This window comes from Archocentrus centrarchus, chromosome 15 (genome assembly GCF_007364275.1).
Source record: "Archocentrus centrarchus isolate MPI-CPG fArcCen1 chromosome 15, fArcCen1, whole genome shotgun sequence".
In the NCBI taxonomy this organism is placed as follows: domain Eukaryota; kingdom Metazoa; phylum Chordata; class Actinopteri; order Cichliformes; family Cichlidae; genus Archocentrus; species Archocentrus centrarchus.
In genome coordinates this window covers 4,104,550-4,123,763 of record NC_044360.1, presented here as the reverse complement: position 1 = coordinate 4,123,763, position 19,214 = coordinate 4,104,550, and the positions used below count along the sequence as shown (strand labels likewise).

At 41.5% G+C, this 19,214-nt stretch overlaps 1 protein-coding gene across 1 annotated transcript; it reads right to left on the bottom strand.

Annotated features, from left to right (window-relative positions):
• Positions 1-427: 427 nt before the first annotated feature.
• Positions 428-4,651, bottom strand: LOC115793458 (uncharacterized). The gene is made up of 6 exons (XM_030748468.1): positions 4,491-4,651; positions 4,247-4,335; positions 4,041-4,155; positions 1,154-1,266; positions 936-1,050; positions 428-703 (listed from the first exon to the last, which is right to left on the bottom strand). Exons 1-6 carry the CDS (start codon positions 4,594-4,596, stop codon positions 528-530), a joined length of 714 nt encoding a protein of 237 aa, XP_030604328.1. The 5' UTR covers positions 4,597-4,651; the 3' UTR covers positions 428-527.
• Positions 4,652-19,214: the final 14,563 nt, after the last annotated feature.

Below are 19,214 nucleotides of genomic sequence, written 5' to 3'. Positions count from 1 at the left end.
GTGGATGGATGTGTGGCTCAGAAAGTAGGAGTAAAAGAGAGAGTGAGAGAGAAGGGGGGGGGAGTGATGCATATGGATAAAAGGGAGTTGTTTAGGAAGGTTTGGGGTTCTTCCTCTAGTTTCCCGCTGAGCAACATCTGAAGAAGAGATTTTGGAGTTCACAGTTAAAGATTTCAGAGAAGCGCCAGAGGATTAACCGCTGACCGAGCACCGTCAACTTAAGAATTGGGATTTTTCTCTGCTCGTTTTTTTACTGTGTTGGATTAAACTTTAAAATTCTGCCCTGCTATAAGATGATACATATTCAGATATGACTTGTGATACAGTGTTGTTAAAATAACTGCTAGCATGTGAAACTGCTGGGCCTGTAAAGTGTGAAGCTATGCAAACATACATTTATGTCCATATCCACAAAAGAAAAACATTTCAGCTTCAGGTGTTTATTGAAACTTTATTACTGGAACAGGAGGTACCGTCATAACTCATCTTTCATGACATGGTTACCCCCCCACCCCATTCCACGATGCTCAGCCACATACAAGACAGTCATGCCCCGCCTCTCCTTGTATGCCTTGATTCTTCAGCTCGGCAGTAAAAGTTTCGAGGGTGTGATTCTGCAGCTGCAGGCTGCTCTTGGTTGTCAGACAGTCCCGATCTTTTGGAAAATACGCGGTTGTTGCTCCTGAAACTTGAACAGATGCTTCTAGAAAGCAAAATACACAAGTTCACCTTCATATCTTAAAATCTACATAAATTTCCAGCACTTGAAGTATAATCTTAGCTGCTCTAAACAGACCGTTTAACTTATTAAAATGCAATAAAAAAGAACTTTGCAGGGAAAATTACATTTGGATATGACTGAATTGTGAAGTACTCAGTGCCTGACCTGAGCTGCAGATTCATAGTAATAAGAGATGAATAAAGTGCAGCCTTACTGTTGCACACAGCCAGATTGTTTCCTCCTACGTACTGGCTCTGCCACTGATATCCTGTTTGCTCGCTGCATTCATCAAAAACACGACTTCTTCTCATGAATCCAAAATCATAACCCTGCAAAAGAAGACTCAAATTATATTACTCATCCCACTTTGCTTTGTATGAATCATATGAAAAACTGAAAAATATAAGACAGATATTGATATGTACCACTTACATAGTTGCACATGGGTTTGCAGTAACGCTTGTTGGCAACAGTAACACATGCCAGCCCCCCATTCTCTGGCACTTCAGCTTCTTTGCATTTTATTGGCTCAGATCCTTGGCAATCTATAAATCATAAAACCTTTGAAAATGTTTCCTGTTTCTGTTGTTTTCTGCAGTCCTGCATTACCCCAAATCCTGCTAAAAACGTTAAGGATGGCACGAAAAGCCACTTGGCAATTACGACCTTCAAGGGTCCTTCTGGAAATAGCAGACTTCAGTTCATCTTAATCAATAACGAGAGTGCTCAGCAGGTAATAAAGCCTCCGTTCCAAACCAACCACTCATTTGCCGGTGATTCCACTTCATTAAGTATTCTTCTAGAAATGTGATCATTTCAGTGAACCCTTGATCACCAGTTGGGTAAAAATGACCTGCAAGCCACTGAATCATAAACATACATAAACCAGCGTTTGACTTCTTGATCATGATTCTCTTAATTTCTATAATAACAGAGCACATTGGTTGACATATTCCCAACTGTGCACAGTTAGTATTAATTATGAATAATCATTAATTTTAAAGACTAGATAAGGAGTCTCACATATCTCTGTTCTGACTGATACAAACATATGCAGTTTGGACCCACAGGTGTCCCGTCATCCACGTCCCAAAGCAGCACGCTTTAAATGCTCTGTCTTCTTCTCAGTGTTTCATTTTATTCCAGGCTTCGTTCCTCAGTGGAAGGTAACGAGTTAAGACTGATGCACGACGTATTTAACAGGTTTTGGATGTATTATTTCTCAGCCTTTTATTAGATCACCACCTAAAATTTAGGATAGTGCACAATAAGATTTACATACTTACTAGAGAGCACAACAAATATAAAAAGATTCAGAGTTTCAGAGTGCATGAAGATATTTAAGTTATTGTGTAGCTTCACAGACAACAACCATCAAGCCAAAATATACTATTTTGCATATTTTGTGTTAGCATTGCCACAGACTGTTGATGGTGCGCCCCACCTCTTGGTTTGGGGCAGCTGGGTCGGGCTACAGCACCCCCCGTGACCCTGAACTGGACAGTCAGAAGGAAATGGATGGATGGATATTTATATATTTGCATGTGCATATACCACCACTGCAATGTTCTTAATAAATTATGTTAAATCTGAATTATTTCATAAAATTTGCTTTCTTTAAAATTATCTCTAGCCTGTTATGGTGATCAGTGACCTTGTGGTTCCCGTTCAGTAACATTGGGAAGTGTAAGCTATACACACTTCCATAAATCCACATTTGGACAAACAGTATTTTCTGTTTTGGGATCAGTTTAATATATGGAACTCAAGCAGGATCCAGACTGGGATCATTTTAATCTCAAGCATCAGTCATGTTGTTGTTAATGACCTCCTGCTTCTTGTTTCGAGGTCCTTTATTAGTTTCTCTGAACTTATTTTCTTGCTCTTGAGTTTTTGTTTTTCCATAAATGTATTCGGAAGGAGCCAGTTGAGGTGGCTCGGGCATCTGATTAGGATGCCTCCTGGCCGCCTCTTGGGTGAGGTGTTCCGGGCATGTCCCACCGGGAGGAGGCCCCGTGGTAGACCCAGGACACGCTGGAGGGATTATATCTCTCGGCTGGCCTGGGAACGCCTTGGGGTCCCTCCGGATGAGCTGGAGGAGGTGACTGGGGAGAGGGAAGCCTGGGCTTCTTTGCTTAGGCTCCTGCCCCCGCGACCCGGCCCCGGATAAGCGGGAGAGAATGGATGGATGTATTCAGGAATTTCCATGCCCCAAAGTGGGCCTTTGAGAAGCCACTCTTTGTTTCTTATAATGGCCTTTAAATTAAAAAAAAATACTTTTTTTGACACCCTTTAAAAATGGTTGCAAACTGACATCAGAGTCCCGGCAGTTCCTCTTTGAGCACCAGCAGTTATTTTATCCAGACAAAAGGTATTTATTCATTATTTCATTCATGCAGGTCATTCATCCCAACAGCAGTTAGACCGTATAACACATCATAATGACTTTACCTCCTCTGCCATCACTTTATCCATACAGTCCAGATACATTTTATTTATTACACTCACCCATATAATGCATACTGTGTATGCTATGTACCTTACTGGCTACAAATGTATATAATATTTTGATATCTGTATATAGTGTTTTGATGTGTGTGTACAGTATATGTAAATGTGTGTATTGACATTGATATATATGTATTTATGTATATAGTGCTTATGTATATGTGTATAGTTTTTTTGCTATTTTATTTTATTCTATTCTATTTTAGTTTTAGTTTAGTTATTTGTTCTTACTCATCCTTTTCATTTTTTCTCTGTACTGAGCTGCTGTAATGTGCAAATTTCCCCGTCGTGGGATCATTAAAGTTTTATCTTATCTTTATCTGCAATACTTCTTGTGAATTAATTGTTAAACTTTTTGCATTTACTTAGTGTTTCCTTTTTGTTGATAGTTGAGTAACAGTTATTTACATTTTTACTTTGGCTGAACTTTTACAGGTGTGCAATAAATGTTGTGTTTTTTGACACTGGTTCTCATCGTGGTACAGTTTAAAAACTGGCTTTATTGTAGGGTCTTTACCTTTCAATATAAAATGTCTTGAGATAACTGTTGTTGTGATTTGGCGCTATATAAATAAAACTGAAAATTGACCCAACACACAAAGCTGCTTAGAAATGACACCAAACACATAAATATTGACCAAAAACATCAGAAACAGCTTTTTACCTCTAACTTTCTCCGTTACCGTTTATCGTTACATGTTCATGTAGCAGTGGAAACCAAAGCCAGACACTTAAAGTGGTTCTAACAGAATTAAAGTGAAATGCAGAAACAGCACAAACAGTCGCACATGTCGCTGGCTCATCCTCCTACCTTTCAGCTGGTGTTTGTGCAGAGTATCCATCAGATTCCTCATGTAGCTCTCCAGTGCAGCTGTCCGCTGTGCGCTCCAAGAAGACGGTGGGTTTTCACCACACATTACTGCCGCCTGTTGGTTAATGTCGGGCTGAGCATTTATTTAGTATAATATAGTTAGTTTAATATTTATGCGCTTGTAAAGACAAACATCTATAACTTGCCTTGAGATCAGCTGACAAACGTTCCCAGCGTTCATTTTGTGAGCTGCAGTCTTGAGATAAAGTTTCTTGAGCTGCACAGGAGTAAAATACTGCAAACAAACACACACTGAGTCATATTCAATGTGTGTGCGTTTCTTTAATCTTTCCACTTCTTTTCTTCTTTTAGCTGCATATTTGTATTGCACATGCACACGCTCTGTCTGTGATCTCAGCTTAAGAAATGCATATATAAATGTGAGTTTACCTGCAAGTGAGCAGAGCCACGTCAGTGCTGCCGTTAAAGCCATGGCCACTAAATTAGGGTTTGTCTGCCCCAGGAATGAGAACACAAACAGCTCTGACAGGTACATTTACTGACTCGGTCTGCGGGGGCAAAGTTTACAGAATTGGGAAATCCTGTGGTTTTCAGCTGTGATTGGAGTCACCGCCTGCCGGCATTTCCTAGCCTATGATGTAACACAGAAATGGAAAAAATGAATTATTAAGCACACTTGTTTTTATCTGTGCCACTTTACAGTATACAGAAATTGTTCCTCTCATAATGTCTTCAGTGTGTATGTCCCTGCTTTGTGCTGATGGGGGAGCTGGAAGCACACACTTCCTGCTATCAAACAGGATGTCACTACTGCTCCTCGGTTGTGAGCCCATTATGGAGCCAAATGTCAGTATGCGATTCAGACACACGCCCTCTCACATACATGTGCGCACACCAGCCCATCAGACACACTGGGTGACTTAGTGACAGCCAGTAAGTTGTGCCACAAAGTATGACTGTGTAAATAATTCACCGTGGATGTTATTCATTATGAATGTCTGACGATCTGCAAGCAAATGAATTATTGAAGCTTTTAGGAAGAGTGATTGAGCTCATTAAGATGGAGAGCTGCCTTTTATGTTTGATTTGAGAAATAAAAAAAGATTAGTTGTTAAAATGGACCTGCAGAGCTGTTATTGTCTTCTTACCAACATGTCCTCTGCGTGCTTCTATTCTTTGTCCTTTTCTAAAAAAAAAAAAAATATTTTTTATGTATGCTGTCTGGCATTCTTTCTATAAAAAATGAAAACAATAACACATTTATTAAAGTCTGAATCTATGACTTTCTTCGTGTTGCACTGGTTTGCACAACAAAGGCAGTTACCGTTGGGGCAACCTGTGTAGAAGCTTGCTGTTTACTTGCATCAGCTTTTGTAAAATTTGGAAGAAAAAAAAAAAAAAACAATCTGTTGAATTGTGAAACTGCAAGGTCAGGCATACAGTTTTATCCATGTTATGAAGAAGTCTGACCTAAAATATAGAAGTATAAAAGTACTGTGATACAGCAGTGTGAGTAAAGTCCTTTGATCAGCTCGTTCTCTCGTGCAGTCATTCAATGCAATTCTTCAAATCCAGAAACTATTCTGAAATTAAATCAATTCATTAAGTCGGGATAAGTTGGACTTATCCTGACAGCAGGTATAAGAATTAGCACCTCCAAGTCTGAGGCCATGGTCCTCAGCCGAAAAGGGTGGAATGCCCACTCTGGGTCAGGGGTGAGTTGTTGCCCCAAGTGGAGGAGTTTAAGTGTCTTGAGGTCTGGTTCATGAGTGAGGGAAGCAGGAGATTGACAGACGGATCGGGGCCACGCCTGCAGTGATGACGACGCTGCACCGGTCTGTCATGATCAAGAGGGCTGGGTGGTCGATCTACGTCCCCACCCTCACCAGCTTTGGGTAGTGACCGGAAGAATGAGATCGCGGATACAAGTGGTTGATAAAAGCTTCCTCCAATGGGTGGCTGGTCTGTCCCTTAGAGACAGGGTGAAGAGTGCAGTCAGTCGAGAGGGGCTCAGAGTAGAGGAGTTGCGCCTGTTGAGGAGCCAGTTGAGGTGGTTCGGGCATCTGACGAGGATGCCTCCTGGGCACCTCTTGGGTGAGGTGTTCCGGGCATGTCCTACCAGGAGGGGGCCCCGGGGCAGACCCAGGATATGCTGGACAGATTATATGTCTCGGCTGGCCTGGGAACATCTCGGTATTCCCAGATAAGCTGGAGCAGGTGGGTAGGGAGAAGGAGGTCTGGATTTCTCTGCTTAGGCTGCCGGCCCTGCCACCCGGCCTGGATAAGCGGAAGAAGACGTATGGATGGATCTTTTCAAAGTAAAATCCATCTCAAGCATTACACATTGATTCATGACCATTTTTATTGTCTTTTTATTATAGAGGTCTAGACCTTGGTGACCTCATTATGACCATGTTTCCAGCATAAATTATTGGCTGATTATTGGACCTGTTTGGTATAATGGGAAAGGAAAAATAAACTTATTTGTATCTTATATGGACCATTTCTATTTGTGATACTGGAGATGATCTTAAGTTCAGGACCACTCCCCAAACTCTCCCCACAGCCTCTCTCTCAGCTTTTTGCTTTATAGCAGTAAACATTTGTTGTGGTCTTTCCCAGTTAAAAGAAAGATGGGCACTACTTCCTACATTTAGATACATCTGACTAGTTTTGCATTAATAATAAATATAAAAACATAAAAAACTAAAGATCCACAAGTAAAACTAATATTTGACATTTTTTCTTTATTGGAGGAACACAGATGGTTTTCTGATATTATTCCTAAAATCTAGAAGGAATCCTGAAAATATGTTTTGCTTGGGAATATTGAGGTCCACTTTTTTAGCCCTGGGGGGGGGGGTACACTGGTGTCCTTGAACTGCATATGTACTGCATATATGATGCTACAGCCAGCATCTGGTTTTCTCTGCACAGCATCACGATTCAGTGCAGGATTATCTGTGCAGCCCATGATAACACAATCAGTGTAACAGCAATCCGAAGATCAATACTAACATTTCATTTTTCAAATATTGTTGCACAGACTTGTGTTGTAGAGGGGGATAATTATGGTTATTCAAACACTGAACAAGGCTAGTGTTTGAAACAATGACCACCGGTGCTGTCATTGTTTATTCACACAAACAAAGTGTCACCTGTCAGGAAAATATGAGCATTTTAAACATTTGAACAAACCAGAGCTGCTGTTTTTCTAATGAGGACTTTGACTTTATGTACAAAAGCACACACACACACACACACACACACACACACACACACACACTGGTTAAACAAACAGTGTGCCAATCCAACTTTGATTCCCTGCACACACGCTTACATCAGTAAAGACCTATGCTCACACCTACAGACGCCCCGTGTGACTGTGTGCTATCAAAGCGATGACGAATGGCACGTATGATGGCGACATGCTCTCCTCTCTGTCTAACCTTTCTGAAATCCTCGTGACATTCTCCCCCCCGGTGCACCTTCCCTGCCTCCCTCACAGGCATTGTGCTGAATTAGCCAGCCATGGAAAACGGCTACTCTGTTGTCAAATGATTCACACGGATGAGCTGCAAAATAAAAAAAATTAAAAGGCTGCTCTAATTGGTATTCAAGGAGACACCGTGCTACCTGTTTCAAAGACTCTTCCTGTTTGAGAGGCTCACGGTGCCTCCAGGGAAAGTTTGAATGCAGTTGCAGCTGATGAATAGCTAATAACTTCTATTAGCTCATTTAATTACCTCTTTGCTTTTATCACAAGGCTGATTTATTTTCTCAACACACACAGACTGCAGCAATTGCGCATCATTTTAAAGGTGCAGCGCGCGGCCCTGTAAGAGATTTCTGAAGATTAATGCGTAAATGCCTTCGGAAGCAAGGGTTTAACACAGATGTTCAACCCTGAGCTCATAAAGAGACAACCAAACTGATCTTGTCAGTTGGAAAAAAAAAGGGGGGGGGGGGGGGGGGGGGGGGCTTTTCTTTCTAAACAAAAATCAAAGCTAAAAGGGGAGGGAGACGAGTGGGGAACAGGCCAGTTAAAAGTGGGCCTGATAACTCCAGCTGTGCCGTATCACACATTTGAAACACAGCAGGAGGCACCAAAAAAAGAGGCTTTCTTCTCCCTGTCTCGTCTAACCTTGCACACTAATTAACAAGCTATTATAGTGACAGAAATGTCTGCTGAGTGTATTCTATGAAAATGTATAAAACAGTTGACTGACAGCTCCAATCACCACTCATCTCCTACTGTTTTTTTCCCCCCGTCTCTATTGTTTGGCGTACACAAATTAATCGAAAATCACAGTGGTACCGTTTCTGGGGAAAAGTGCAGCAGGAAAGAACATTTTAAATGAAAGAGTCTCTCTGCCTGACACACGGATCCCACTGAGTGAGCCCGTTCACACAGTCACTTAGTCACCCAGTCAGTCAATCAGTCAAACGAACATGCAGATTGTTCAACACCTACAGGAATGAAGAGAACATCCACGTTCTGAAGCAACAGCCCAGAACACACACCAGATGGGGGAAACTATTAATTTATCAAATATTTATAAGATGCAAATGTGGGAAAAAGAAATGATGCCGTTGCTGTCCCTGAACACCTGTTTCCCTGCCGGCTTACTGAGCTCTTGTTTACCACCTGTCTTTGTACACGCTTCCTCCCTTCCTGAGCACCAGCAGGCCTGAGACTTTACCTCATGTCTCATTGCTTAAAGATTCTGCAGCTTGTTGGCTAGCAGGGCTGTGAGATACACTTATCAAGTAAACAGGTATGTTTACCCTTTCCTTTCCCATCTGTATTCTTTTAATCACCCACGTACTACAGCTGTGATCATTGCTTCCTGTCTCTTTGCATGCCTTGGGCCACTAATATCAAAAGGTTATGATCTAATTGGCTGTTTGTATTCTAATGACTATCGTAGACTGTATATAAAGACGTAGCTGCACCAATAGCATGTGGGCTGTCTCCTACTTATAATAAAGAAGTTGGAGTTTTCTCCTGGATCCATAAACTGTACATGTGACAGGCACAAAGTTACCTGAGTGCTAAGAAACAAGAAAATCAGAATTTCCCTCAGCAAGTCTGTACCACACAATATTGTTAGGCAATTAAATTAACTGCAAAAGGCATCCAGCAGCACAAACATGGTAAAAGGTCCAGTTCAGTTCAGTGACTCCATTTAGCAAAGTAGCAAACGCTGATTAGCTACAGCTGTCTGAGTGAGTGTCAATCAAACTGTCCACACCCCTACAGCATCCAACTATCCACAGAAGCTACAAATGTTTTTCATTGCCTGCCTGTAAGCATGCTTTTTAATACTGTAACACTGATAGTCTATAGGGCTTTACTCACATTTGAAGAAAGTCTCAAGTGGCCACTAGAGGAATTGCAGTTTATGGCACCTGTGCAGATGTGGCCGTGTCACTCTTTGTGCGTGCATTAATGGCAAAGTGTGTTTACATCCACCCCGTTATGAGGGTCCAGGTTGCAGGGGCAGCTGTCTGAGCAGAGATGCCCAGGAGGTCTCCAGGAGGCACCCCAGTCATTACCTGAAACTGCAGTTTCAGGTAATGACTGAGCTCCTTGCTATCTCCAAAGAAGAGTCCAGACGCCTAATTTCTGTCAGTTATATCTGTGATCTCATTCTTTCAGTTACTACACAGAGCTTGTGGCCGTCATCGAGGATAGGAACGTAAATGAACCAGTAAACTGACAGCTTCACTTTCACGCTCTACCACAACAAACCGATACGGCACGCACATCACTGCAGACGCTGCACTAATCCATCTGTCAATCTGTCATCTCCCACTCCACTCTCAGTGGGCACTCTACCTTTTCTGCCGGAGAGGCCGGTGTTTACATCATACCGGAGTGGGAACTACCACAAAGATGGCTTGAAGTGTTTTCACAGGTGTCTTTGACCAGAATGTGTCAATAACGTCACAGCTGGTGGACTCTGTACAGCCCGGCTTTGCACCAAAATGTGAAGCAGTCACAAAAAAAAGCAGCCTATTAAATCGTGTGCATGGACACAAATTGCCCACTTTTTTTTTTTGGGGTGCAACTTGCATGATTTTGAAAACTAATAATATTTCAACAGGAAGAACATTTTGTGCCTGAACCACTTATGTGGAGGAAGATGCTTAAACCTAACTGAATTTTGTGATTATTTCCCAACTGCCGTGAGACTGTGTTGTCTGATGTGAATACCTTTTATCCAGTATGTCACGATTTTTTTTCCTACTCTTTCAAATCAAAAAGCAAACCAGATGTATTCAACTGAGTTCTGGCGAATGCCTTGCTATCTGGATATCTAAGGATCCTGGATACACCTTAATGACCCATAACGTGTGGAAAATGCCGGAATAACCAAATGAAAAACAGTTTGTGAGCGCTTGAGATTGCAGAAAAATAATGAGCTCGGTTTGTTTTTCACTTGTTGGTAGAAACTGTCAATATACATGTTGCGTGTCAGGGAAGCCACGTGCTGAAGGTTTCCCTTGAAGCAGGAAGACATATAGCATAAATGAAAGCGTGCTGGATCATCCACGGGGGATTGGTGTCAGAGGTGGGGATATGCTTCACAGCTTCATGACAGAAGGGCACAAAGAAGGAGCAGGAGTTCGTTGTTCTTGTCTTTAAAGGGTTAGCACTGCTGAGAGAGGCTGACAGGAGTGCCAAAACTTGCCAGTGTCTCTTCTTGAAGAACAAAAGCATGACTGTGAAAGGTTTTTGAATTGTACAAGAGGAGGCTTTGTTAGCAATCAAGAGAGTTTTAACTGAAAGATTCCCAGCCCTTTCCTTTTAATAACTTTTTTTTGTTTTGAGGGGAAAAAAATAATAAAAATGCTCTTGACATGTTGGCGCCTGGTGGTTAATTTATTCTTTGTTGCAGACAGAGAATTAGAAACGTGATGCACTGAATCACTGCTTTGATACTTTGATGTCTTTTTTTTTTTTTTACAACATCATTAAATCCATTGTGATATTAGCACGTTATGTTATATATAAAAAAAAAACAAGTTACAAAGTTTCTTAGAAAAAAGATATAAGCTGAGGAAAATGTGAAGATACCAAATAGAAGCACGCAGCAGTAACGGAGTTAGAAACCGCAGCAGGACAAAAGCCTGGCTGGAAGCAGCAAAAGGAAAAAATCATGTCTTCGATCGCTGCTGCTGACAGTAAAGGTTAGGTGGCACAACTGTGAAAAATGTGTGCTTGGGCCATAAACCAAGTTTAGTGTCAAGATCAGACAGTTTGTGGCAAACAAATATCACTTCCTGACTGCTGCCGATTCCCAGCGGCTGTGACAGACAAACACCACAGAAAAAAAGAAAAATCCCTTCATTCGCCTTCAGGTTTGGTCTGAACATCAGCTCTGACAGTTTTGGTGAAGATTGGAAAAAGTGTGCGGCATGTGAACATTTAACACCTTTTAGTAAAACTGAATATGGCAGCCAGCTGACAGGACGAGGTGACGCGTCTCGACATTGGGACCTGCCGCAGAATTGCAGTTTTTGTTTAAGGCAGTTACGAGGCCAGCGTGCATGTTTGAGTAGTGGTGAAATGCCAATTTATTTATTTGTGCCTCCTCAAAATGAGGTCCAGAATCCACGGGCTTTTGTTATTTCTCCATTTCAGCCTCCTGTCCTCCGTTCACCTGCCTGTGACCCAGAAATCAATCACAGCATAGCATAGCACGCTATACCGAAGGATATCGTGATCCTCTCTCCTGAAGATCCACTTTAGGAATTAAAAGAGTGAGGCAGCTTGCTGAAGGAGCAAGAGGCTCAAATCCTCCAATCTCCCATAATTCCACCTGCATGAGTTTAAATCTGAAACACTGGGTTATCTTATTTTGTGTTCTGTGTTTAAATCAAATTTTACTTCACTGTTTTTCTGAAACATCTGGTATTGCAGTAATATGCAGTTAGTGAGGATTATTGTCCTGCTATCTGGAAACCTTTTTGCAACCATCAGTGCAGGTTTAATCTGAGCACTGGGGGGCAGGCCCTGTGCTCATTCCCCAGGAAATCTTGACCATTAATTACTTTGTTTCCTGCATCCTGGTGAATTTCTGTGTACCAATTTGCAACTTTTGTGCACCACTTAATTTTGTTACACAAATGAAATCTCCCAAATCAAATCCAAACCTCTTCTTCGGTCCTCGTCAGTGTTTGCCTGTGTTTAGAGTCAGTCTGTTTGATATCAGACTGCTTTGGTCTGCTCGGGATGGTGACTTGAACAAATGCAGCTGAGCTTCCTGTACACTTCTACGATCAGTTGATCTTAATTCATACGCTTGTGTTTTGACTATGCTTGTTTGTGTAGTAGTAATCCTTCTGATCACGTCCGAATCATTGCACTTATTCAAAACATGCGACAAAAATGTCTTTGAATGATTTTTAGGATTCGTGCATGTCCCAGTTACGTCACTCACTGAAAACAAGAAGTTAGTTAATTGCTCACTTTTTCGAAACTTGACAAAAACAAAGTGAGTCACAATTCAGTTTTTGAGGAAAAAAAACAAAAAAAAAAAAACAAACGCCGCCATATGAGACCTCCTCCTCCATCTTTTTGGCTCCTCCACATTTATTAAAACTGCCTGCAAGCGCAGTTCACCAGAGGAGGGTAGGACATGCTGTGCAGCTGCTGACTGAGATCACAACACTGTGCATGCCTGTGTGCCTCTGCAAGCTCACCACAAAAGACTCAGTGCTGGTATTAACTCATAATTCATATTTTGGGAGTTGAAAGTTTAAGAAAGAATTTGAAGTTTGATGCCAGAGGCATTCCTTGTTTAGTAGGCGAGTGACAAATGCTTGTGTTCAGATTAGCGGAGGACGGGCCCCTTATTAACCAGCTCTGCTGCAGCTTTAGCATCTAGAAGGTTTAAGATGCTTCTTGGTGCCAACTGTGAGACTCTCCGCTGTTGGGAAGTTTGGTCTCACACACACACACACACACACACACACACACACACACACAAACACACACACACACGTAAGTTCTTATTAACTTTGAAGGCCGGGTTTGATGTTGAGTGCACTGCACGATGCACGATATTTAGCAGGTACTGCTGCTTTTTGGGGTTTCCTCTTGTGTGTGTTGATTTCCATTTGAGACAGTGTGCATTTCTTTCTGCTTGAGAATTATTGGTTTAATTCTCCCATTTATGTGACTGTGAAAGAAAAAAAATAAAGAAAGCTCATAAAAAGTGTGCGTTTGGATTGTGAGTCTAAGTTGTGACTCACTTCTAAAGAGAAGCGAGCTAAAGCAGAGGGACACAGAAAATTATTCCACTCCTCGAGGTCAGTTATTATATCAGTCTGACTCAGAGTGAAAACTGACCAGAAAGATCAGACAAGTCAAAGTAAAACGTTGGAAGAGGCCGGTCACCCACACACGTCCAAACATCCACTTCAGTCAGCTTTGCAGACAATTTATTTGATTTCTTTTTCAGACTGCAGTTTAAAAAAAAAAAAAGACATTAAAGGGACTAATTTTAAAATGATACATCATTTCTAATAAATCAGTTTTAGAAAGATTTTGCTGTGTGGCATAGATAAGCCTTTTTTTTTTCTCCCCCAAATCCTGTGATTATAAAACCAGTAATGGGACTAAAATGTCTTTAAAAATCTTATTTGAGCAGTTTTTATGAAGGCATTATGTGGTGAATCATTCATAGAGCCTCATTCTGGGTTGTTACTGATCAAAATTTCATGGTTAACATCAAAAAGCAGGTTTAATAAAGATATAAACCTGTGTCATCCATCCGATGCGAGGCCATCCGCAGGGATCAGTAACGTAATTCCAGGACAATGATTACGTTTAAATTAATACATGAAGGGAAAATTTCCCAAATAGAAATAAAAAAACATGTTTATTTAGATAAATTGTTTTGGCCTAGAGCATGAATTAATAACATGCTTGTCTTTGTGCACATCACACATCATACTCCAATGAATGACTGTGGAGTTATTTTTCAAAATATTTTACTGCAACATATTTTTTTCATAGTAGAAATATTGCACTTATCTCCATCCATCTTTTTCCACTTATCTGGGGCCAGGTTGTGAGGGCAGCAGCCTAAGCAGAGAAGCCCAGGCCTCTCTCTCAACAGCCACCACCTCCAGATCATCCGGGGGGACCCCAAGGCGTTCCCAGGCCAGCCAAGAGATATAATTTTTCCAGCGTGTCCTGGGTCTGCCCTGGGGCCTCCTCCCAGTAGGACATGCCCCCAGAACACCTCACCCAAGAGGCGCCCAAGACGCATCCTAGTCAGATGCCTGAACCACCTCAACTGGCTCCTTTCGATGTGGGGATGCAGCGGCTCTACTCTGAGCCCCTCCCGAATGGCTGTGCACCTCATCCTATCTCTAAGGGAGAGGCCAGCCTTTGGAGGAAGATCATTTCTTCCGCTTCGTGATCTTATTCTTTCGGTCACTACCCAAAGCTCACGACACAGATTAACCAGTAAATCGACAACTTCACTACGACAGACCGGAACTCCTCCACCTGGGGCAGCAACTCGTCCCTGAGCCGGAGTGGGATCTGCACACTTTTCCAGCTGAGGACCATGGCCTCAGACTTAGAGGTGCTGATTCCCATGCCGGCCGCTTCACACTCAACTGCCAACTGTTCCACTGTGAGCTGAAGGCCACCACCTGATGAAGCCAACAGGACCGCATCATCCGCAAAGAGCAGAGACGAGATTCTGAGGCCACCAAGGTGGAAGCCTTCCACCACATGGCTATGCCTAGAAATTCTGTCCACAAAGATTATGAACAGAATCGTGATGAATTCTTTAAAAACTAAGCTGCCATCACTGTTGGCGCCTGCAGCTCAAACGAAAACTAGTGCACACATTCATCTTTATTCAAGCTCATATTATTCAAGGTTTTCTGAACAAATATTTCAGCTTTTATTTATTTACTGTTTATTTCTTGTTTACTGTCTGGAAACAGGACATTGAATATGTAGTTATTTGAATGAGAGTTGCTCAGTGGCAGACACTGAAAAAGTTCCAGGTTTTTCTTTTTCAAATGTTCTGCATGCTTTCGCTGATTTGGGTGAATTTTTTTTTTGTTTGTTTTTGCATCAGTGGCTTTCTTAGTGGCCTTCACAGCTAAGCACATAGTAAACATACACAGCAAAGATTCCTGAGCTGGCCGACCTTGTTGGGATAAAATAACATTTTAGCCCATTCAGTGGAGCAGAGCTCTAGGATTTACCCTGTAAATCATTTCCAAATGTTACCGTGCAAAAGGACCAAATTTCAATAATTTTAAAAAAGTAATTTTTTGTTGGGTTTTCTTATTAGAGATTCTCCAAGGCTGCAGCTGTCTGTCAAGACCAGTGCTCAGAATATACAAAAAAAAAAAGTTTTGACAGGAACAAATCCATCTGTGAAGAAACCCACGAGAAGTCCTGCAAGTCACCGTAACAAGATATCAATATGCTGGTAGCAAGACGGAGGGTGGATACGGAATACAAATTCATTAGGACACAGACTCATTTGCGAGCTCTTGTGTGCGATGAATCAATAGCAAGAGACCATCTTGTGATGTGTTGGGTGCAGCACGTCTGAGAGTAATGTATTACTGTAATCACATCACATTTGTGCACTCAGTACTGTGATGCATTAATGTATAAATTCAATAATCACATTGCAACTGATAATGAAATGATTATGTTGTTACTTGTACTACACCAGTTATTCAATTATCTGGGTGTATAGGAAAAAAAAAAAGATCCAATGGGCTCATTTAATTTGCACTTGAACAACATTCAATAAGATAAAAAGAGAGATTATTTGTAATTTATTGCACAAACGGGACAAAAATATGAAGGCAGAGAGCAAAGAGCAATCCTTCGATGCAAACACGACTTTAAAGCTCCCCAAACACCCACAACAACAACCTGTGACTCTTTTAGGCACAATCTATGATACTAACACAGAGCTAGCAGCACAGGTTATGTTGCAGAGTAACACAAATATAATAGATTACTGCTTTTAAGAGCCACCCTAACACTGCTTGCAATTGATTTATGTCACAGTGTACCAGCCTACCCTACCGAGGTAAAAGCTCAAACGTTCAGCTTGAGGCATCACAATGGTTTGTGTCACCGAGGCTGTGGTCACACCATCGCTGATAGCTAATATATTTATCAGCTGACAGTGTGAGGGCTGTGGCTTTCCTCTGTCCAGCCTCTCAGCAGCTGAAAGGTAAATCCACATGTTGAAATATCATCCCTAAAGTTTTTGTCCTGCTACATGACCATGAAAGAACTAAACCAAAAATGTCTTCATATTCCTACATTTTGCACTACACTGTGAAAAGGTTAATAAATATTTAATTAGATAAGCCCAGAGATGCAACCTCTCTTAGTCTCTGTGTCATGTTGGAGGTTGCCTGCTCTTTTTGCCCTCCAACATTTCTCTCTTGCATCATAGCCCAATGTACAAGTGGGGCAACACATGCACTAACATTTAGTCTCTATGCAATAAGAACAGTGCCGAGAACGACGGCTCACTGACATGTCAGGTATTGCTTACCTCCAAATCTGCTCAGTGTGCCGTTGTGGGTGGAGGGTGAAGCACTGTACGTGTATCTGTTTAACCCCAGGACCTAAGCAGATGCTTCACTTAACACGTCAGTGACAGCTGCTCCTTCCTCCATTATTTTTAAATGTCATGTTGTCTTTGTATTTTTTTTTCCCCCTATACACAACACTGTACACTGCAAATGTCACAGTCTCAGCCAAGTGTCTGTCTTCTCTTATTCCCATCAGTTTTTATTTTATTTTATTCCAGCACACAAATCAATAGAATGAAAAATCAGACAGGATGGTAAATGAGCTCGTTTGTCCCTAAGCAGGTACTGCTGCTGCGCCTCTAAACGAGGGATTCAAGCCCTTAATTTTTACCACTAAGCTGGCAGAAGCTGAACTGAGCGGTTCACTGCAGTGTGACCATGTGGAGGTGCTGTTACTAAAATTAGCATGCACCACATTTTTTATTCTTACTTTGGTTCTTTGGTTTTGGTTCCCATGCACATATTCTCACGTGTGCTACCAGTCAGTGAAGCATGTGTGTACAAAGTGCAGCAATCTTGTATACTAAAGGGCATGTTGTGCTGAAGTTAATAAAACCTCTGCAGGGACAAATGTCTTGAATGATTAAATTAGCAGCATGCGAGCTCAAGCACAGATAATTTCACCACCTGAAGCTTTAGTGACTAATTGATTGTTTTTGTGCAAAGTAACAGCAGCTGGTATTGAGTTCAAGGTACACACAACCTTATCCTGTGCGAGCATTACGTGACCTTGTTGATAAATATCAAAAAGAATAGTTTACACTGTGGTATCATTCAGGAAGTAATTAAATAGATATTCCTGTAGGTGTAGAAAATGATGACCACTGATTGATATTCAGCTTTCAGAACATGAGGGTTTCACACCTGAGTTCAAATCATAACAGTTGGAAAGTTTGTGTAGACAAAGAAATACATAGAAAAATAATCCAGCCACAAACAAATCCCTGTGATAGCACCATAAATACTATACACTGAATGTCCGCCATTATGATGAGACTACTGCTGCTTTCATCCTCTCTTCTGCTGATTGCTGCACAGTGTGTGTGTGCCCTCTGTTTGTTTGAGGCAGCACTAAAACACCTGAAGAGACTTGGACTGAGCTGAAATGAATGAGCGCAACTGGTTCAATACAATGAATGCACTTTTTAAATTATTTGGATTTATGGGAACTGACTGCACAGTGTCCTCTCTGTGCAGCCAGTTCCAGTGAGTCCAAGTAGGATGTGAACCGCAGTGCTCCTGGTTTTCAAACCCATGACCTGCTACCATCAGGGCCCCATGCAGCTTCCTAATGCAGATGCATTTTGTGGGTCTATAAAACAGTGTCATGCAGTTAGCATTGCAGCAGCTGCTGCATCAAGGCAGAGACACCAAAAGGCACCTTGAAATGGTGAGATGAACACACACACACACACACACACACACACACACACACACACACACTGCTGCTGCTATAATAATGTTCAAGAAAATGTACAATTAGGTCCATAATTTGTAGGACAAACGTACAATTTTTGTAGCTTTGTGCATCACCTCAATGGATTTTATACAATCAAGATGTGATTGAAATCCAGACTTTCAGCTGCAAGTGTGTTTACAGCCATTTTTATACACAGGCCCCCATTTTCAGAGGATCAACGTTAATTGGACAACTGACTAATATAATTTTAAATATATGAATAGTTTCTGATACTTGGATCCTGTGCAGTCAGTGGCTGCCTGAAGCCTTGTGTCCGGGGACACAATCTGAATGTTGTGTTTCCTCTGTTGAGATGCTCTGACAGGCCTTTACTGCAGCCACCTTTAGTTGCTGCTTGTTTGTGTATTTTTCTTATTTTTGTCTTCAGTAACTGAAAAGCACACTGTGCTGGATTGAAATCAAGTGACTAACTTGACCATTAAAGAACGTCCCATTTCTTTGGATGAATCTGAGCATTCTCTTCATATGATTCTGCTGAAACTTAATATTGGTTTTATCTGTCCAAAGATTTTTTCAGAACTGTTTTCAGGCTCTTTAAAATGTTTTCTGGGAAAGTCTAATGTGGCCTTCTTGTTCTTGACTATAACCAGTGGTTTGCACCTTCTTGTAAACCCTCTGGATTTAAATTCAAGAGGGCACCTCTTAATTGTAGACTCTGACCCTGCTTTATTTGTCATGAAACACCAAGGGAACAGAATTCACCTGGTCATGAAACTGCTCGTCAGTCAATTGTCCAATTATCTTTGATGCTCTGAAAATGAAGGACTGTGTGTAAAAATGACTCATGGAGATCTGTTGCCGTGCCACTGGATTGGCAGACTGGGGTGGTGGTCCCCATCTTTAAGAAGGGGCTGCTGCACCCATGACCCAGCCCCAGATAAGTGGAAGAGGATGGATGGATGGATGGATGGATGATGGGTCTAAAAATGGCTGCAGTTTCTGAACCGTTCTTTTCAAAAATTTTTGTATAACCGCTTTCATGAAAGTCTGCCATTTTACATGTCAATCATCTTCAGTCATCATCTTGATTGCTTTATTTAAAATCCAGTTTGGTGTGTACAGAG

What these genes read in the sequence shown, in the direction of transcription:
- LOC115793458 (XM_030748468.1), bottom strand. Translation starts at nt 4,596, where the DNA reads ATGTACCTGTCAGAGCTGTTTGTGTTCTCATTCCTGGGGCAGACAAAC. An exon ending in GCACAAACACCAGCTGAAAG is followed by an intron (nt 1,267 to 4,040) that starts GTAGGAGGATGA and finishes TATGATTTATAG; the next exon opens with ATTGCCAAGGATCTGAGCCA. An exon ending in GCAAACCCATGTGCAACTAT is followed by an intron (nt 1,051 to 1,153) that starts GTAAGTGGTACA and finishes CTTCTTTTGCAG; the next exon opens with GGTTATGATTTTGGATTCAT.